We start from the raw sequence: 22,728 nt of genomic DNA on the forward strand, positions 1-22,728 counted from the left end.
GGCAACGGGCGTCCACTACTGTGGCAATGGGGATAGCGCAGCGGTCGACGTTGGTCTAAGCATCAATATAAGCAGCCAGCTGATGCAGTGTGGCATTTTAGTGAAATGCTGTCTCTGAGCGATAGTAGGCACACTAGCAAATGCATCCTATGAAAAGAACGTTCTGGAAAGCTTTTCAGTGTTTATTTTCCCCCAAGGAATACTTTATCCGCAATGCCAGTGATAACGCAAAGATGTGATCGGCATCTTATCAAACATTGCATTAAACAACAAATTTTCCTTTTCAGGATGAAATAAAAACCTAATTGAAGAGTTGATATTTTCTCTTAAATCAATTTACTCTTTCAAGAAATTTGGAACAGATATATATTTGACTTCACCTCCGTGTCTCAGAACGTACTGAATGATCTTTTCCTTCAGTCATGAGCACAACATCCGAAAAGCTTTCATTATCAGCATAAAAATTAATTTTTCGCATAATCAAAATTCAAAAATTATCAAGTCCAAATCTAATCATGACAATCAACTATATTATTGAGAATGGTCAATCCTTGTTGAAGCGCAAAATTCGACTGATCTGATTAGTCGTTAATATGATCGCTTCCCAAGAACGGTCGACAGAATCATAGACCTTGCCATTTTAAATTTGCTATTTGTCTGTGCAAGAGTAAGGATTGAAATTATCGACTGAAATGGCTATCGTTATCGATGATTCCCTACTACTATCGATAGGTTTTTCATTCCTATATAAGAGCCTGTTTCAGTCGAAGCCGCTCATAATAGTTCTAGACAGCGACAACAGCAGTCTTCCCTTAGCAGCAGCAGTAGCAGTGCAGTGGATACCAGGCGGATAGCGGCCACAGCTGTGGCATAGCAAAGGATAGTGCACTAGTTGCAGCGGATCTCAGCTTCGATAGCAGCTGGGCCAGGTGATACAGGGACAGCGGATACCAATTGCAGCGTATAGCGGCTAAAACATTGACATGGCTACGGATATCGCAGCAGTTGCAGCGGGCTTAGCATCGATAGCAGCCGATGCAGTGAGGCACTTTAGTGAAATGCAGTCTCTGTGCGATAGCGGGCACTAGTAAATGCATTCCATTAAAAAATGTTGACTCATTTTGACAACACATAAGCCGTCTAGTTTTAAGTGTTGAATCAGCTTTTCACTGTTTATTTTATCACAAGGAATACCTTATTCGCACTGTCAGTGAAAACGCCAAGATGTGATCGGTATGTTATTCGATATTGAATTGAACAACAAATTAAAAAATGACTGACACGCAAGCAGCCTGGTTTTCTTTCTTGTAAAAGTATTCTACTTCATCCTTGCGGTCGTGGCTTTGCTCACAACCCTCCTGTGATTTTTTTGTGCAAAACTGGAAAAATTATGCAAATGCAGTAGGAATGGATAAATGGCCGGCAGATCAAAACAGGCAAAAAACGAGTGTGCTTTTGTCTGTGATTGGAAAGTCTGCGCTAAAAAAGTATTTCAATTTTGAGCTGACGGACGCACAGCAGCAAGATCCTGACGTTGCAATCGAAGCCATAAAGCGAAAAGTAGTTTGCGAAAAAAACAAAATGGTGGATTGGTACAGTTATTTTTCGATGACGCAAGATGTGACCGAAAGTATCGATGAATTTGTTTCTCGATTGAAATCCTTAGCTAAGTTATGTCGCTTTGAGACACTTCAAGAAGATTTCATAATGTACAAAGTGGTGACGTCCAGTAAGTGGCCGAAGCTGCGAGGCAAGTTATTGAGAAGCACACAGCTGTTGCGGGACTTTCTAGTGCCGATGTGAACCTGGTGAAGAGTAAGAAGAAAAAAATGAAATGCAAATACTGTGGTGACTGGCATGATTTTGCAAAGGGTTCGTGCCCTGCACTGGGAAAGAAGTGTCATGGGTGCGGTGGCAGAAACCATTTCGAAAAAGTGTGCAAGGCGCAAGGGAAGAAGTTTAAAAATAAACGAAGAAATGTGAAAAAAGTACAAAATGACAGTATATCGACGAGCCAAAGTGAAGGAAGTGACAATTCAGAAACGGAGAGTGAAGAAGAAGAAAAAGAAGTGGTTATCGGAAAAGTTTATGATTTTTCGGATGCTAGAGGTAACGTGTTTGCTGATTTGGAGATTTTCATTAGCAAAAAATGGCAGTCTGTGCGCTGCGAACTAGATACCGTTGCGAATACGAGTATCGTTGGAATTGATTGGTTGAAGAAAGCAACCGGTGGCAACTCTCCCGATTTACTTCCGTCTAAATTTCGTTTGCAAAGTTTTCGCGGAGGTACGATTCCTGTTCTTGGTGAGGTCCGAATTCCTTGCCGACGCAACGGTCGTAAGTACACACTTGCGTTACAAGTCGTAAACGTCAATCATATGCCACTCCTGTCAGCAAAGGTATGTAAAAAACTTGGATTCGTTAAGTTTTGTCATTCCGTTGTCCTCCAATCATCAAGATCAGAGCAACACCTTCTCAACATTTACCGAGTCAAGGCTGAGCAGTTAGTTAAGCAGCACAAGCAACTTTTCGAGGGATATGGAAAGTTCCCTGGGCTTGTGTCTTTGGAAGTTGATCCCAATGTAGTTCCGTCCATTCAACAACCACGAAGTGTTCCAATTGCTATGCGTAGTTTACTGAAAGAGGAGTTGAGGAAGCTAGAGCGAGATAGTATTATTATGAAGGAAACCCAACACACGGATTGGGTCAGAAATATTGTTCTTATAAGAAAGGGTGGACAAACCGGGCCGGTACGTATTACTTGGATCCGATTCCACTTAATAAGGCTTTAAAACGTCCTCGCCTTCAGTTTGCTACCATCGACGAAGTTTTGCCAGAACTAGGACAAGCAAAGGTATTTTCTACAGTGGATGCCAAGAAGGGTTTCTGGCATGTGCTATTGGACAACGAGAGTAGCCGTTTGACGACTTTTTGGACTCCGTTTGGCCGATACCGGTGGGCTCGAATGCCGTTTGGTATTGCTCCTGCGCCAGAGATTTTTCAAGTTAAACTACAGGAAACAATTCAAGGACTGAAGGGAGTAGAATGCTTGGCTGACGACATACTGATCTACGGATCCGGTGAAACGTTGAGAGAGGCATTGGAAGATCATAACCGAAATCTGAAGGAATTGTTCCTTCAACTGGACAGAAACAACGTTAAGCTGAACCTAAGCAAACTCAAGCTCTGTGAAACGTCGTTCAAATTCTTTGGGCATATTCTGACGAACCAGGGATTGAAGGCAGATGATAGCAAGATCGCAACCATCAAGGAATTCCCTTCTCCAACGGATCGAAAACAACTGCAGAGATTCATCGGTATGATAAATTACCTCGGGCGCTACATCAAAAACCTCAGCGCTGAAAGTTCTTTGCCACGGAGATTGATTTCTGAAAAGGAACCGTGGATTTGGACAGATACGGAGGAGCAGAAGTTTAAGCGGATGAAGTCGATAGTGGGGGACGTTGGAACACTTCAGTACTACGATGTCAGCAAACCGCTTGTGATTGAGTGTGACGCAAGCTCGTTCGGATTGGGTGTCATGGTACTCCAGGAAAAAGGTGTCATCGGTTATGCGTCACGCATAAAAAAAAAAAAAAGTATACTTTAAATATCGTGGTGAATTGAGTACGCAGGATGGAATCGTGTTCAGGAGTGACAGGATCGTCGTGCCACATTCGCTGAGAAAGAAACAAGGAAGCAATTTGCAATGAATTGGGATTTCCAGCATACAACGTCGGCACCACACCACCAACAAGGCAGAAGCAGCAGTAAAGATCGCTAAACGTCTACTACAGAAATCAAAAGAATCGGGCGTAGACTTCTGGTATGCTCTTCTTCATTGGCGAAACGTGCCAAACAAGATTGGTTCAAGTCCTGTTGTGCGAATGTTCTCCCGAAGAACTCGATGTGGAATACCTATGTCAGCAGAGAATCTTATCCCAAAATCACAAACTAGCGTTCCAGAAGCCATTGAAAATAATAGACGTAAAGCGAAGTGTCACTACGACACAAGGACCCGAAAATTGCCATCTTTAGAAAAAGGAGATCCTGTATACGTGCAGCTCCAACCAGAGACATCGAAGCAGTGGACTCAGGGGAACATATGCAGCAGATTGAATGAGCGTTCCTACGTCGTTGATGTGGACGGTGCGTGTTATCGGCGAGATCTAGTGAATATTAAACCACGTAATGAACCATCGACGCCCACACAGCCATCAATGAAATCAACAAGCGGCTCTATTCAACTACCGCAAACAGTTACTGACAAGCCAATGGATTCATCACACTCGACTCTGGTTGAGAACTTACCGAACGATCAGGTATCAACGCAGGAAACGACTCGTTGCGATAAAACAGCGTCTAACAACAAGGAGCTGGCAAAGGAAACACCTAACCGACAAAATCCAGTTGAACAGCTCTCCAGACCCAAGCGAGCCGTGAAATTGCCAAACCGCTATCTTGACTTTGAAATGAATTAATTTAATTCAAAAGGGGGAAGATGTTATATTACGTAGTTTTTAGTTGCTCCTTCAGAGCGCCATATTTAAACAGCCCTGTTAGGCTAAACAGAGAGAGTCTTTTGCATACTCGCGTGCCGTTCGGATGTATAATAAAAGTGTCTTATATAGCAATGGGCGATATTGTATCGGTATCGGAAATATCGATACTTTTGAGACGATATTTCGATTTTTTGGATCGATACACAAGCGTCCGATACTCGACCGTATCGATACTGAAAACCGCGATATTTGTATCGATATTCTTTAATGCATACGGACCAGCTAGCTGACATGTTACAAGGGCTAACATCTCAATGTGTACACGAGATCACCGCCACTTTTGATACGCTATGTTATGCTGTCTGTCAGCGTCAGTGGAGCCCACACATCGTAGAACCGCTGCGATGTTGGCTGCGATAAAGCAAAGCAAATCGGATGGAGATGCCAGCTAGTTGATACGAGCTGGAACCACTGAAAAGCTGCCACTGTCAGTATAAGTATCGCAAAAGTCTATTTGCACTAGCAAAACTTAAGCCTGTATTACACTCTTTGACCAAGCGTCAAATATTTGGCACTTTTTGACAGATAAAAATTTGGTCGAAGATAATTATTTGTCACTCTCCAATTTTAACATGAGGCAAACACGGGCAAACAACAACCATGATGTCAAATAAATTTGACCATTATGTCAGCAGGTCAAAAATTTGACCATTAGACAAAGAGTGTACTACAGGCTTTAGATGGAGAAATAGATAGAGAGAATGTTGTGAGCCAAACGAACTGTCAAAATCTGAGCCAAACGCAGCATAGGGCCAAATCCAAAATTTGTTTTACTTAAGCCACACATTTAAAGTCAAAAAGGAGTGCTCAATAATAACGTGTTCTCAAGTACTTTCAAAAATAGGCATAGCTCTACGTTGCATTATTAAGCCACAAAACTTATATTGTTTCTCTGACAATTGATTAAAATATTGTTTGTTTACATTAATACTCAGCTTCATTTGTTTTTATTTGAATTAATTCTACTTTCTGCGTTAAAATGCATCCACAAACCCCTCAAACGAAATTCAACGTTATCAGAAATGATGTTTGGCTTCGATTTAGTTGGGCTATAACCCAACGAGCAGGAGCCCAACTAAAACGTAGCCCAACTAAACATAGCCCAACGAGCGAAATTTGACTGTATTTTAAAAACAAATATAAGTTTTCTGGTTACACTGTTCAGATCGAATATTTGCAAGCGGAAACTAACTCATGCTTTCCGTCGACACAAGTTAGAGTACAAGTGGAAAAAAAATTGCAATATTTATTAGTTAGAAAAATTCAGCGGTAGACTTCACTATCTTATTTTCGCTGACATATGTAACTTTTTTATGTCATCAACTTCCTCATCAATTAATATGGAAGTGTGTCAATAATTTATACAAAGAAGACGGGAGCTTCACAACCCATTGGGCCAGTGAATACAAATCTTGAAGATATAAGTTGTTTAATTCATTTGTTTGCCAAAGCTCAGAATTTCTGCATTACCTGTATGTATTTGTTTGTGAAGTCATTTGATTCATGCTGCTCTAGAGAATGCGGATAGATACCAGAAAAACAACAAAAAGTCGGCACATCAAATTTTTTTAGCTGGAAACCACCAAAATTTTGCTGATTTTTGATGTGCTGTGCTTCCAGCAATCTGTTCAGCAAAATGAAATTTGCTAATTATTCAGTAATGCTCAATTGCATAAAAGTGACAGGTTCTTTGCTGCATGTTCGGTAAAACAAAATACAACTTGCTGGTTGTCAGCTATGACAATTTGCTGTTCATTCAGCAAAGCATAAATAAATTTGCTGGTTAACCAGTTAATTCAAGGGAACCATGTTTCCGTCAGGCACCAGATTCCATCCGCCCATCGGATCATAGGCAAATTACTGTTGAACTAGAGATGTATGATTATCATTTCAACCTTTAAGTTCATCTAGCCCAACAGTGACTTAGCTATGGTCCCATATTCGCTATCAGGAGCTTAGCGATGATCCCGTACCAGCTGCACAGCGATTTGGCGCGTTTTACTAATGACAGCTTGGCGTAATTTTTTGACATATCAATTCTTTTGCTGGATTCCAGCAACCATTCATTTACTGTTTTCTGTTCAGCAAACAGTTTTGCTGTATTTTCGCGAATCACTGAATCGAATACTGGTTTTCAGTAAATTCAGCGTGGCCACTCAATATCAATTTTCAATTTCCCGGTTTTTTCCCGGTTTTCCCGATGATATTTAGTGAAATTTCCCGGTGTTTTTTTTTTAAACATATGAGAAAAAAATTAATTTTCACATGCTTATTTGTGCCTTGCAAAAATAGTGTTACAAAACTATGAAAAACATTCCTCCTTCATCGTGTTTAGCTGTTTGTCGACTTTAGCAAGTACCTTCATGGTGATCTGCTGCACAATTTTCGCCCTCTTTATCTCCAAATCGTTGACAATCTTTGTCTTCTCGCACTTTTTTGCTTCCTTCTGCATCTTTCTCTGTCAACCTTCTCTCGAGCTTGCAGTGCTTCTGTATCAGGATGCCAATGAAATGCGTGGGATAAATTCAAGAGTTGGGGCATAGAGTTTTTGTCTTCTAGAAAAATGTCCTCAGGCAAAACTTCAAGCGGACTTTGGGAAGAAGAGCCTCAGAGTGACCAATGAAAAAAATGCACATGAAACTGTCAAGATGCATTTTGCCAAATGCATGAAACGTTGAGATCTGTTATTTCCAAACAATTTTTTTTCGAAAAACTTCGATCCTGAGACTTTAAATTTCGAGCTAGGGTCAATGTAATGTATAAGAAATTTTCTAATGGTCCGTAAAATAAATTCAACTGACACTCTGAATAAACAATTTGAAAAAAAAATAATTTAGCTACTGTTTGTTTTTGATATAGAAAAAATCTGAGAAATCTTTAACAAATAGCTCTTCAAGGTGGCGTCTTTCCCCAACAAAATCAAGTAGTCAAAAGGTCCAACACAGAATGAAAAAAATTTTTTTGCTGCTTTTTGCTGCTTGTGGTTAAAATCATACCAAAAATCGGGAAGTACAAACCGGGTAGCTCCGTTCCGGTCCGGTTCGAAATAAAATCGAGACTCGAAGTTTCCGGTCCTATTTGACTTTTGACCGGATTCTCCCCGATGCGATGTCGAACACTATTCACAAGAAGTTTCAATACGCCTCCCGCGACGCTGATAACTTTTTGACTTCTTTAAAATCTGACAATATATGTTACGGAACAGTAAATTTATCCACCTGATCAAGCCTTTGACGCAGATCTTATTTGACGCAGATCTTGCAGCGAAGCCGCTGTCGACTTTAACTGAAACCAACAACCAGCTTTCCTCTATCCGGCAGAATCATGCCAGTTAGGTAAACATAAAAAAAACAGGGTCTCATGTTGACATTTCCTCAGAAACTGTTGAACAAATAAAGCGGCAGACATGAAGGAGGATGATTTTCCCGGCGTGAAGCCTAATTTCCCGGTTTTCCCGTATTTTTTTTCCCGGTGATTTAAAATTCCCGGCTTTTTCCCGCTTTTACCATTTTTCCGGTAGAGTGGCCACCCTGAGTAAATGTATTTATCAAAAATTCAAAAAATGATCTCAGCTATAGTATCGATACTTCTGGTATCGATACTTTTTGACCGATATTTTGAGTATCTCGATACTTTTGGTTCTTCGGGTATCGATACTGAAGTATCGATACTCTCCGTCGTATCGCCCAATGCTAGTCTTATAAAAGGAAGTATCTGTGTGTTTTCTACTATATAAAAATGGAATTCCGTAACGCTTGATCCTATTGATATTATTCCCTCCGTCTCTGTGGTGTACAGTAATCATTATCATTTAAAATCGTTCTAAATCAGAAAAATAAGCGGTGACATGAAGGTTTTTTAACCCGAAAATGTTCGCTGATGTTCAGGAAAGACATTTGGAGAAAAATAATTAGTATCTGATTACTACATTCTGAGATATTATTCAAAAAACTACGTAAAACATGCAAAATTATGACTTTTCAAGCTGAATTTGCCTCTAAATCAAAATTCAAAGCGATGACATGTGATTCTTTTTTCATTAAAATGTTTGTTTTGTTCAGGAAAGACATTCGAGGAAAAATAATTAGTATTTGATTACTAAAACTTGAGATATTATCCACAAAACTACGTAAAACATGCAAAATTGTGACTTTTTATACTGAATTTACCTCTAAATCAAAATTCGAAGCGATGATATAAGATTCTTTTTTCATTAAAATGTTTGTTAATGTTTAGGAAAGACATTTGAGGAAGAATAATTAATGGCTGATTACTAAAATTTGAGATATTATACAGAAAACTACGAGAAAAAAGCAAAATTATGACTTTTTAAGCTGAATTTGAGTCTAAATCAAAATTCAAAGCAATGACATGTGATTCTTTATTCATTAAAATGTTTGTAATGTTAAGGAAAGACATTCGAGGAAAAAATTAGTATCTGATTACTAAAACTTGAGATATTATTCACAAAACTACGTAAAACATGCAAAATTGTGAATTTTTGTGCAAAATTTACCTCTAAACCAAAATTAATAGCGATGACATGAGATCCATTTTACATTAAAATGTTTGTTAATGTTCACGAAAGACATTCGAGGAAAAATAATTAATACCTAATTACTAAAACTTGAAATATTATTCACGAAACTACGTAAGACATGCAAAATTGTGACATTTTATACTCTATTCGTCTCCAAATCAAAACTCAAAGAGATGACATGTGATTTTTTTTTCATTAAAAAGTTCGTTGATGTTCAAGAAAGACATTCGAGTAAAAATAATAGGTATTTGATTACAAAAACTCGAAATAATAATCACAAAACTACGTGAAAAATGCAAAACTAAGATTTTTATGGTTAATTCGTCTCTAAATCATAATTCATAGCGATGACATGCGATTTTTTTCAATGAAATGTTCGTTCATGTTCAGGAATGACTTTTGTGAAGAAATGATAGGTATCTGATTACCTGTAGATATTATTCACAAAACTAAGTGAAACGTGCAAAATCATGAATATTTAGACTCAATTTGTCTGCAAATCAAAATTCAAAGCTGTGATATGTGATTGTTTTCCAATAAAATGTTAGTTAATGTTCAGGAAAGACATTTGAGAAAAAATAACACGTATCTTATTGCTAAAAGTTGACATATTACTCAAAAAACTACGATGTCGAAACATTTTTGAAGATGATTTTCTGCATACAAAGAAACACCTTAAAATACTTTCTTTGATTTTTTTTGAAAAACATATAATACATGCAAAGCTTTGACTTTTTAAGCATAAGCTCAAATCGCATCTTGATCAAAATTCAAAACGATGACATGTGATTTTTCTTTCAATAAAATGTTCGTTGTTTCTTTAACATTTCCAAATATTTTTTGCAGAAAAATCCATGTTTTGAATCAGTGCGAGTCGAGCATAAAAAATTTACATTTCTGATGTATTCGTAGATTAGTGAATAGTAACACATTACGGGATTTGATTTTCTTTTTTACATTTACCCAAACTAGATCTTGGAACATTTAGCTGGAGGAAAGGTCCCATTTCATTGGTTTGAACATAGTTTAGGAGGCGACTTGAGCATTAAAAGTCATTTTTTATTTTTACATAGTTTTGTGGAATTAAGCACAATTGTTAGTTATCAGAAAACCTTCACTTCTTCTCAGACGTGTTCCTTGGACACCAACAAACCTTTTCGTTTTGAAAAAAATCACAAGCATCTCTTTAGATTTCATTATAGAGGAGAAATAAGCATGAATGTTCATGCTCAATTCTTCTTACTTACTTTAATTTCCTAAAAAGAGGTTTTACTGTAAACGATTGTCAAATAGCCCGAATATCACCCAGTATAGATATATTCGAAACTGGGATGACTCCACACAACATTTTCCAAAACGGCGGCTTCCGGCTTCAGGAAAATAACCTAAAGTGGTATTTGGCCAACCATTTTAATAATTCCGAAAGTGGAACTCCATACGTCGTTTGCAAATCCGATATGGCGACTTCCAGCCCAGCAAACCAGAAGTCGTATAAGGATGCTAATTCTAAATCGCTCAAATGTGCATGCCAAGTTTGAAATTCCATAAGATGCAACATTAAATTTGTTTATATCGTATAAAATTTAAATCCTATAAAACGCAATATAAGGTTATATATGAAGCAATTTAACGTGTCATATAAAATTGTAAAATGCGTCATTCCTCTAAGTCGTATACAATGCAATTTAAAATTTCAAATGAGGCCATTTAAGATAACCTGCGAAGTTATACAAAATCGTACCAATTTTTCTTTACAATGTATATATATGGCCTCCAGATTTGTACACATAGGCGCATTTCATGCATCTTTTATTATCATTTTTAACCAAATAAGGGTTCACTTAACAGAGTTGAGCGCGAGTTATATGAATCAATTTGTTTGCTTGGAGTTTATGTGTGTTCTGTTCTCAAAATATTGAAGTATTTAAAGTGATGATGAACATATAAGATGTGAAATATTTTTTAAGTCAGTTGTGATAAAGCAGTAATGAATTATAAAAAATGATTCTTAAATTTAAAACCTTTGATCCCGAGCATTGCCGGGAACGTTCAACTAGTCATATAATAAAACATCATCATCGACGTTCTCCTCATCCATCTGCTTGTTTCGTTTACGAGATTTTATGCGCTCGTGAGGCCACATTGTCGGGATAAACTCAACCTGTAACACAAATCTATTGATTAGTCAAATCTTCTTCTTCTCGAAAGTCTGTTACCTTTCTGCTGGCCTCTGACATTGGCTGGCGAATAAATACCAGGCAGCTTCCTGCGCCGACATTTCTATTGAATTTAAAATTTTGCTGCTTACTTTCTTGAGAAGTGCCGTGTAGTCTTGGTCGGGATACTCCTCCTGTAGCTTTACAAGATCACGATGCAAGCTGCTGATTCCTCTGTTCGCTTAATTTACATATTCCACGACGTAAGCCGCACACGAAAACGCTGCTGGGATGAATTGGAGATCCATGTTTGAGTGGAGTATATTGGCAATCCATGGATTGAATGGGTTTGTCCACAACTCTGTCATAGACCGTTTGAGCAAGATGGTAGGACGATTAATCGATGCAGAATGTTGCTAGATTGACTTTATTAAACTAATTCTACTGAAACCCCGAAAAGAAGAAATTTTCTTTTCCAATTCTCCCTTCAATGCTCTCAAAATTCAATTTTGACGTAGGACTACGTCTTTGTTTTCTATACTAGATTACACTTTGTGAAAATGAAAATGAAACTGGCAAATGTTGCGTCAGATTTCAAACGGTTATAGCAAGCGAACGACTTAATGCATCTTAGTCATTTATATTTCGGTGGATAGATAAAATGTGTAACAATTTTTTGATATTATGTTCAACATTGTTGCTTTACTGCTTAATGGTGGAAAAAGGTGAAAAGTTCCAAGGTCAAGCTTTCCCATACATTTCCCTTGTTCTTGGCTTGCTTCCCAAGCACAGATAACAATAACATGGACGAAATAAATTCCACTGCCTACATATTTTGACTCAACAAAGTGTTTTGGTTTGTTTGTCTTTGTCTAAGCTGCGTGGCCACGCCTTAATGGTAAAAATCTACGCTGAATTCGATACAAAAGACTGCGTGTGGGAAATTCAGCTTCAGTTTAGTTTGTTCCACAATAGCGAGTGCGGTGCAGCCGTTAAAGCTTTGCGACATTGAGAAACGAGAGCTGCATACGAGTCAACTTCCAGGCACCGCGGAGCATGTTAACCGTATTCTGCACACGGCAGCAATAATAACCATTGTACGCTGCAGGATATTTTGCTGGCACAGCTGCTGGAGGGCACAGCGGAAAGCAAATTTTATACGAGGCCAACAAAATAATCGATGCTACCGGTGGTGGTGTGATCATCAGCATTCTGTAGCTACATTTCGAGCTGAAGATTATGAAATCGGTTCTTTCAGAACTATAAGATGATGAAGATAAGAGTTATGAGAATTTTCACAACTACTACTAGTGTGAAATTTTCATCTATTTCTAAACCAGTGCGTCTTGAACTGTCCTACAGATCAGACGTTTTTTCGGTTGCTTGTGGACTGGTCTTTGACTGCCTATAGCTTCAAAGTTTGTGTTTTGTCAGTGTGTCTTTTAAAGACTACCTGAAAGTTATTTCCCATCAGTCTTTCTCAAGACTACCTACTTTTGAATTTAACATTTGTTTTAACTTTTTTCGTATCACCTGAAATGGCTGGACGGAAAAAGAAACCTCGCATCGCTGCGGGGAGGAAAAGAGAGGCATCTCTTTCTGACACATCGAGTGTCTGTAGTGACAATCCTCTTGATATTTTGCCTGAGCAAGAAGCTGGTGAAATGGAAGTTATTAATAATGAAACTATACAAAATATAAAATCTTTAAAAAAGGAGAAAGTTCCACCTATTGTTGTAACTATTTCTTCTGAATTTAATACATTCAAAAAGGAACTATCAACGTTTGTTTCTGACGTTAAAGTTACCTATCAAATTGGCCGTAGAGGTGAATGTCGCTTATTAGCCGACTCAGTAAAGGGTCGTGATCGTCTTGTTCAGTATTTAACTGACAAGATGTACAAATTTTTTACATATGACACCAAGAACGCCAAGCCGTTCAAGGTCGTATTGAAAGGTCTCACCAACAATCAAACCGTTGATGAGATCAAACTTACTTTAACAGAATTACTTGGCATAGCCCCTACCCAAGTAATTCTAATGAAACAAAAATCACGAGGCGAAAACAGTCAGAGAACTGGAATTTCCCTTGTTAATTATTTAATTCATTTTAACCGCAATGAGGTTAACAACTTAAAATTTTTTGAAAAAGCACATGCTTTGTATAATGTGCGTGTAAAGTGGGAAATTTATAGGAAGTATGGCGGAGGTGAAAAGCATATCACCCAATGCCGTACTTGCCAACGTTATGGCCATGGTTCCAAATTCTGTAACATGGACCAAAAATGTCTTAATTGTGGAGACTCTTCTCACAAAAAGGACACATGTCCTGTGAAAGAGAGTAAAAATTTTCGCTGTGCGAATTGTAACGGCAACCATATGTCAAATTTTTATCAATGCCCAGTCCGTTTAGCAATTGTTAAGGCAAGGCAAGGTAAACAAAATTCAATTTCCCAATTAAAACCAACTTCAAAACAAAATTCTCCAAGCGTACCAGTGACGCATAGTTTACCTACTCCTTTGCATACCCGTTTAACATATGCACAGATTACAGGTAGTTCGAACATTATACCGCCTAGTGTTGGTAGTTCGAAAATGACCGTTAATATGGGTAAGCAAAACACGCTAGAAAATAATTGTACACCTATCACTCCAGCTAATATTGCTGCCGAAAATATTTTTTCTAATGTCAACTGCCTGGGGCCTATTACGGCAGGTAAACTTTCTTTTTTGCAACAGGCAATGTTCGATCTTATGAACGCCATGTTGCAGGCAAAATCAATGTTTGAAGCCATTCAAATAGGCACAAATTTTACTATTAAAATTGTTTCTAATTTAAAATTAAGCAATGATTTTAAATAAAACAATTAAAATATTAAATTGGAATACTCGCTCATTGAAGGCCAATGAGAATGAGCTTTTCAATTTTTTAACAGTAAATAATGTGCATATTGCAATTATTACTGAAACATTTTTGAAACCTAACATAAAATTAAAATATGATCCCAATTACGTGGTTCATAGATATGATAGGATTCAGGGTTCCGGCGGTGGAGTTGCAATTGTCATTCATCGCCGAATCAAACATCGTGCTCTTCCCCATCTCGAGACGAAAGTTATTGAAACTTTGGGAATTGAAGCTCAAACTGAACCTGGGATTTTATTTATTGCCGCGGCATATTTACCATTTCAATGCACACGCGAGCACAAAATTATTTTAAAGGTGATTTACAAAAACTCACCAGAAATCGTTCGAAATTTTTCATAATCGGCGATTTTAACGCTAAACATCGTTCATGGAATAATTCTCAAAGTAATTCCAATGGCAAAATTTTATTCAATGATTGTTCTTCAGGATACTATTCTATTTTGTCTCCGAATAGTCCTACATGCTTTTCTTCTGTAAGAAACCCTTCAACAATTGATTTGGTGCTGACAGATCAAAGTCATGTATGTAGTGATTTGATCACACATGCTGACTTTGATTCTGACCATCTTCCAATAACTTTTTCTTTATCACATGAATCAGTTTTAAACCCTATGAGCTCTGTTTTTAATTATAACAAGGCTAATTGGGAAAGATACAAAACTCATATTGAGAGAAATTTCAATAATGAGCTTGATTTGCAAAACGAAGTGAATATTGATTCCGCTTTGGAAGCATTAAAATGTGCCTAATGCGCACGGCCAACACAATAGAAAGGTGTTTTAACATTGAAAATTAGACACGGCTTTACTGGAGTAAGTGTTGACAAACCGCCGCTATCGTACGAAAAATGACGCGCGTCTAAGAACACCCGAACTGTTTCGCCGTGCCGCTTCCATTTACTTCCTTATTACATCGGCCTTAGGGAAGTACCGGCTGCACCTATCGCTGAGGCTGTTACCATACTGCTACTGGTACCCAAAGCTATTAACTCTTCAAATTAAGTGTTTTATTTGTCCTCAAAAGAACAGTGTTCAATTCCATATCGGATATGATGCAATCACATCTCTGTAACATTACCGACAGTAATATTCTTCTAAACAAAATGATCCTACTTTTCCATTAGAGGAAGTGCCGGCTGATGTACCGCAAAAATCTCGCCCGATCGCTCGCGTTGGCGTTCAGCCTGGCAGAGGCCTGAGACGTGGTGACTAACCACAGGGCAAGTGATTTGTTTAATTTGAAGGCAGCCACAGGCGCGACCCGCTGCTATGGTCTGTTACTGCTGAGTGTCGATATCTGCTGTTACTGCTGTCAATGTTGTGGACGGTCCATCCAGTTCACCTTCCGACTAATGAATGTAGCTAGTTTTCCCAGAAACACTCTTTTATAGCCGAAGGGTGCTACGTAATAGGCCACGCCTTTCAGTTCAGGTTTACCATTTCCTTATGTTCTTTAGACGAATTATTCCACAATTCGCATATGATTTTTGTATCCAGCGAATAAACACCGATGGTGCTCTCACACACGCAACGGTTTTAACCCGTATCTTATTGTGGTTTATAACATCAACCGATTTCGTTTGCTCGCTGTTGCGTGTTACATCATGTTGCAACTTGGCAGCTGGGAGACGATGAAATTCTGTAACTGCTGATTGATTGAATCGACTTCTCTGTATAGTCGAACTAACCGCATTTACGGTCTAACAGGGCAGTTTGTTATTCAAAGATGGTCATGCTGATCGCAGCCTTTGCGCTGCCCCTGCAGTGGGGGGTTTACTAAATAAAGTAAAAGTAAAAATTAGACAACTACAACAGAATTTGATTGCATCCCGCACAGAATGTCTGCTTGTGTTGATGCCAGAAAATTATTAACCTTCAATTATTTCTTTATTTGCCTTGAAAAAAGCATGTTGCGGTTCAGAATCGGTTGCTAATTACAACCTTTGAGCTGCCCTAACATTGGGGAAATTAAGATACACGGACAACATGCACTGTGGAAGCTATTTCACGTTCAGTAAATTAGACGGGTGCGACAAATTTAAATTGCTAGGATGCAACACAGAATGCTTGCTTGCGTTGACAAAAATTATTATCTTTCAATAACTTGTTTATTTGCCTTGAAAAAGGCATTTTGATTTCCGATATTGGATTTCCTGATGGCAATCTTCATGCTGCCCCAACACGGGGGAATAATGGCTGTCTGGCGACACACGCTGAAAAAAACCGCGCTGCTCCTGAGACGTGGTGACCAACCACAGGCAAATGTGCTGCTGCTAAGGAAGGACTGCTGTTGTCGCTGTCTAGAACTATTATGAGCGGCTCCGGCTGGAACAGGCTCTTATATAGGCCAAATAGCATGTTTTCAATTGCAAGGTATATGATCCTGTCGACCGTGCTTGGGAAGCAAGCATATAACGACCAATCAGAGGTCGAATTTTTCGTTTTGACAAGGCTTGACTATTTTCAATAGTACAATAGTGTGAATAATAAAATTACAATTATCTTATTTTGGGAAGAATCTTAGAAGATTTTCCAATCTATTGCTGCAAGAACGAAGGAAATCCATCGAATACTAACCGATTTATTAGCATTTAAAATTGGACATATTTTTTACTTTTTTCGGTTTTAGATTTTCATTTCACATCCCTATGTAGCCGAACTTCCTGAGAGAAGTATTCTACTTCAAAAAAAAATACACAAATGAATCCCCCACGGCAGTCGTACGCTTCTGTGCTTCTGTTTGGCCTTGTCGGAACAACTGATGCGGGTTATGTTTGTGTCTCGATTAATTATTTAACTGAAGTTTGCCAAAAGAAAGAACCACCAAACCGTATTTCTCGGAAACTTTCTACCTGATGGGAAAGCGTTCGTTAGGGGTTGCAGATGTGACACGAAGCTTATCTTTTTGATGGTGATGATGATGATGATGATGATGAAGATATTCAGAATATTCAGTTCGGAGAATATGAACTGTACTTGAAATCTATGCTCTACGGGGTGCGAGGGTAAATTAGTAAATTTATTCTTAGTCTGCCCGGTCGACAAACCTCACTATACAATCGCTAACCGAAAAAGAAAAATGGTTTTATTCTTCCACAAGGTGACTCGACTCAAAACAGTGAGTTCCTTTGCACTGAATGCTCAATGGGATGGGATTATGTTTTCCTTCTTCACCTTCCCGATTGAACATGAAGGATGCGTATGTCGGTTCGAAAGTCTTCTGCGCTTTTCTGGGAGCGATACGCTTTAGCTAATGCAACCTAAATTGATTGAATTTGCAGTGAATCGTGTTTCCGCCAAAGCTTGGCTTACATTTATCCAATCGTTTCGCGGTGATGTCCCACTCCCTTCCGCGGAACTGAACTCCCGATCAGAGTTCTTTGCATGTGAACTATTATTCGTAACACGAGCTGCACCGGAAATTTGACACGATATGGCGCTGCTTCGAAAAGCATACTTGGGAATGCCCCACTGCAACGGGGATTTTAGGAGAAATGTAATAAAAAGAGTCTAGAATGTTCTCAAAATGTAAGTCAATCGTGATATGATTAAACAAATTGAGAATTATTTCTGTTCTGTCGGTTTGTCGCCTTCAAAGCGCTTTTCATTTGCTATGTATCCGAGCACCATGTTGAATATGGAGAAAACGAAAATATCATCGCATTCGGTGTTCTGTCCATCAACAGCAAGAAACTATCGCAGCAAGCATGGAAATCCGACACGTGGTTCAATGCGTTACCGATTTTGTTTTGGTTACCGATTTTTCATTGTCAACAATCGTGAACTTACACAATCCAATCTGAAATCACTGCAGTCTCAGTCAAGTCTTGGTGATATGTGAAATTTCACAAGTGTGATTTCCTCAGCGCCTGTTTGAAGTGTATTAATTTTAGTGTTTATCGAAAACATTGATCGAGAAAACTGAAAGGCAAATGTCCATTTTAATTAATGTCGTTTTCGTTTTTGCGGTGTAGCTACCCCGCGGATTACACTTTGTCCTATCACTGTTTTTTTTACATTTTTCGGACTATCCCGGACTACCCTTTTTCTGTCCCGGACAGTCCGCGCAAGAAACAGAGTGCAGTTTTGAAGGCACCAACACATTTACACGTATGTGTCAAAATCAAAAAAAAAATGTGTCAAAATCGGTTTGCTTTCATTATCGTTCTTCGCGTGTCAAACATCAGGTTGAATTTTTTTTTTCAGTAAATTGGCAAATTTTTCGTACAGTAGCACAAACGCGATAAAAGACAATGGCGATAATGACCAAAACAAAAGTGACAGCTACCTCTGGTATTACGCACACCATTGCAACTGCTCGGAAAGTGTTTTTTTTTCAGCTGCAAAGCGTAGTCCGGGACGGGACAGTCCTGCCGTAAAAACGAATTCGACATAAGAAATACGAGATAATTCTTTACAGACAGACAGACAGACAGACAGACAGACAGACAGACAGACAGACAGACAGACAGACAGACAGACAGACAGACAGACAGACAGACAGACAGACAGACAGACAGACAGACAGACAGACAGACAGACAGACAGACAGACAGACAGACAGACAGACAGACAGACAGACAGACAGACAGACAGACAGACAGACAGACAGACAGACAGACAGACAGACAGACAGACAGACAGACAGACAGACAGACAGACAGACAGACAGACAGACAGACAGACAGACAGACAGACAGACAGACAGACAGACAGACAGACAGACAGACAGACAGACAGACAGACAGACAGACAGACAGACAGACAGACAGACAGACAGACAGACAGACAGACAGACAGACAGACAGACAGACAGACAGACAGACAGACAGACAGACAGACAGACAGACAGACAGACAGACAGACAGACAGACAGACAGACAGACAGACAGACAGACAGACAGACAGACAGACAGACAGACAGACAGACAGACAGACAGACAGACAGACAGACAGACAGACAGACAGACAGACAGACAGACAGACAGACAGACAGACAGACAGACAGACAGACAGACAGACAGACAGACAGACAGACAGACAGACAGACAGACAGACAGACAGACAGACAGACAGACAGACAGACAGACAGACAGACAGACAGACAGACAGACAGACAGACAGACAGACAGACAGACAGACAGACAGACAGACAGACAGACAGACAGACAGACAGACAGACAGACAGACAGACAGACAGACAGACAGACAGACAGACAGACAGACAGACAGACAGACAGACAGACAGACAGACAGACAGACAGACAGACAGACAGACAGACAGACAGACAGACAGACAGACAGACAGACAGACAGACAGACAGACAGACAGACAGACAGACAGACAGACAGACAGACAGACAGACAGACAGACAGACAGACAGACAGACAGACAGACAGACAGACAGACAGACAGACAGACAGACAGACAGACAGACAGACAGACAGACAGACAGACAGACAGACAGACAGACAGACAGACAGACAGACAGACAGACAGACAGACAGACAGACAGACAGACAGACAGACAGACAGACAGACAGACAGACAGACAGACAGACAGACAGACAGACAGACAGACAGACAGACAGACAGACAGACAGACAGACAGACAGACAGACAGACAGACAGACAGACAGACAGACAGACAGACAGACAGACAGACAGACAGACAGACAGACAGACAGACAGACAGACAGACAGACAGACAGACAGACAGACAGACAGACAGACAGACAGACAGACAGACAGACAGACAGACAGACAGACAGACAGACAGACAGACAGACAGACAGACAGACAGACAGACAGACAGACAGACAGACAGACAGACAGACAGACAGACAGACAGACAGACAGACAGACAGACAGACAGACAGACAGACAGACAGACAGACAGACAGACAGACAGACAGACAGACAGACAGACAGACAGACAGGACAATAGAACGCGAACAATGAATACGAGCATTCCCAGCACAGACAACATGTGTAGACACCAACCATTCCCTTTGATATTCTCTTTATCAAATTAAAAAAAATTATAGAATCTCCCCGTCCCAACAGGTCCATTAATGTTTGCTTCCATGAACTTAGACTAGTTTGATGTCTCGAAGGTAAAGGTTTTTCAAAAAGTGGTTTACTGGGATTGAAAGCTCCGGTTCTCAATCTAATCCGTGGTGTCTTTGATTTAGTGTTCAACCAAACCATTAGAGAGATTTCATCATATACCTTCATGCCCGACGAAAGAATAATACGATTTTTTACATGCAATTATGAGTTACATTTCTCATGGTTTGGGTTTTCTGGAAGCGAACGTATTAACAAAAAACCGAAAGACGTTTGACTTCCACCGACACGCTGCAGGCTGCCGCAAATGCAGTAAGGAAGGATAACTGAATTGTCCTTGCGAAATAAAAATGGTCAATGGTGACCAATTTACCCCACCTGAGGGGCTAGTTGGACAAGTTGAAATCAACTCAAAAAACATTGAATATCCACAAAATCGTGAACTATTGTGAGTCGGTCATATTTTTTTAGAAGCTACAGACTTTACGCAACGTTTTCATACAATGAGTTTTTACCATAATATTCCCTACAAAAAGTTCGAGAACATTTTGACCAAAAATGACCAACTAGCCCCGCTCTACCCTATGTATAAAAAAATTATGTATAAAATTCAATTTATCGGAAAAAGCATATGGACAAAAGCAAAGTGTTGGTGCTACATTCCGCTATCTGGGATTGCACATGGTGATGGGTAAGCAGTATGAAACGAGTTGAGCATAGTGTCATCAATAGTATTTTTCACTTTTCATACGAACCTTTTCCAAATAACTGCAGAATGTAGGTACCAGCTAGACATGTTCAGCTTAAAAGTTGTTAAACTTGGCTCAACTCTCGAAGCCGGGCTTGGGATTGTTTAGCTTTCTGAATCGGTTCTTGGTACTGATGCTTTTGTTTGGTAAGAACTTAGAGTGAATAATATCAAGAACATGTTTTAAATGCGAACCTTTGGATAGAAACGAACTACTCTGCTCAATGGTACCGACACGAATGAATACAGTTTCCTTAGAGCGTTTCCATGCCAAATGACCTATAGTCGAATAACGACCATTTTTGATTTGAGTGGAACTTTGCACACGTTTTAAATATGAAAGGTTACTCAAGGAATCCAAAAACAATTTCAATTTCAAGCGACAGTTTTGTCGGATATATGTTCTTTTTGCATTTAAAGAATATAATTAAATTAAAAATTAAGATTAGGATCCAACTAACAATAAATATATTTTGTGGCATATCATTGTTTCACAAACGTGTACACATTTTTTGCATATCAAACAGAGAATTCCGTGTTGCACGTCTTCTCTCTTCTGAAACAGAACGTGTTTATTTTCCCCACCTTCGAATGGTTTCTTGTTTTATTATCTTCACAAGACTAAAAGCAAAAAAAGAAGTACTTCCCATTCCATCCTTTTGTATACGCAACGTTACATAAGTTTAGTTTCGTAAGATGGAAGTAACGTTACTGCTGGCTTTCAACATTCCAAGCATCCTGTCTCTTGTCTCAGTTCCAATAATGCGTATAAGTGTAACCCTTGGTTCTAAATCCAAAGTGTTGACTCTGCCAACAATAATAAAAGCTAACGCTGCTCAGATATACCTTTCACTCCCTTAGTACGACTCTGCAAAAAGCCCCCTAAGTGAGTGATATCACTCCAAGTCTGGCGCTTCGCGTCTGGGAGTTTTAAGAGAGCCTGAAATCATTGCTAATTGTCCCCGAACAGGTCCTTGGAGGGGCCTTTTTGTGTTTTGTTCTGGTTTTACCCCAGATATTCTTCCCGACAGTGGCTCGTCGCCAGGTCGCCATTCGATTTGGCCCAATATTCCCCACCCCGCAGGAGCGGTGCTTTACAATACGCCACAGTCGTGCGGAGTGCACGCGAACGTGATCCCGCCCAGGTTAATCGGCAGAGATACCCTGATACGAGTAGCTGCCAACGCCGGTGTACCCAACCGGTGGTCCGAAGCCGGTGAGCCAAAGCAGGGGAACAGCAAGCAGAAAAAACCGTACAGCGAGGTCGACCCGCGGAAAATTGGAAAGAGTACAATGAGAGTTACACAGGCAGAAAAGCGCAAGTAAACCTAGGTTAAGAGCAATATTGTATCGAATTGGGATGAATATATTATAAGTTAAATGTATGTACGCAAGTTTTATAATCCACACTAATTTACACCCGCCACTTAGTCCGGTATTCGTAACTCGAAAGGAGTTTCCACCCCTCGTCGCTACTGATTTAACGAGAAGGTGCTCTGAACAGAAGCTTTTGAGCAAGTAATAGTTACCAAGTACATGTTTGGCAAAGCTTTCCACCATGGTCGAGGTCCGCTAGGTGGTTCACTTTCCCTTAGTTCCTGCTCGCAAGAATAAGAGTTGCGTGGTTGGTATAGAAGCAGCTTGAGGCTTACATTCACTCCCCCATCCGTCATATTTCCTCCCAACCCCTGAGCAGCAAGGCTAACATAAGAAATGCTCTCGATT

At 39.5% G+C, this 22,728-nt stretch overlaps 2 protein-coding genes across 2 annotated transcripts in view; both read left to right on the forward strand.

Annotated features, from left to right (window-relative positions):
- The window catches only part of LOC129733853 (pyrokinin-1 receptor), a 100,998-nt gene that overhangs the window by 10,356 nt on the left and 67,914 nt on the right, over positions 1–22,728 (forward strand). The gene's annotated exons all lie outside the window — the stretch shown is intronic.
- LOC129719589 (uncharacterized protein K02A2.6-like) lies at positions 1,830–4,481 on the forward strand. The gene is made up of 3 exons (XM_055670983.1): positions 1,830–2,750; positions 2,810–3,569; positions 4,039–4,481. The coding sequence occupies exons 1-3, from the start codon at positions 1,830–1,832 to the stop codon at positions 4,479–4,481; spliced, it is 2,124 nt and encodes a 707-aa protein (XP_055526958.1).

This window comes from Wyeomyia smithii, chromosome 1 (assembly GCF_029784165.1).
Source record: "Wyeomyia smithii strain HCP4-BCI-WySm-NY-G18 chromosome 1, ASM2978416v1, whole genome shotgun sequence".
Lineage (NCBI taxonomy): Eukaryota > Metazoa > Arthropoda > Insecta > Diptera > Culicidae > Wyeomyia > Wyeomyia smithii.

Bases quoted from the DNA above. Each gene is read 5' to 3' on its own strand.
- LOC129719589 (XM_055670983.1), top strand. From the start codon at position 1,830: ATGAAATGCAAATACTGTGGTGACTGGCATGATTTTGCAAAGGGTTCG. The intron at 2,751-2,809 runs GTACGTATTACT...CCTCGCCTTCAG, and splicing joins AGGGTGGACAAACCGGGCCG to TTTGCTACCATCGACGAAGT. The intron at 3,570-4,038 runs GTTATGCGTCAC...TGCCATCTTTAG, and splicing joins CCAGGAAAAAGGTGTCATCG to AAAAAGGAGATCCTGTATAC.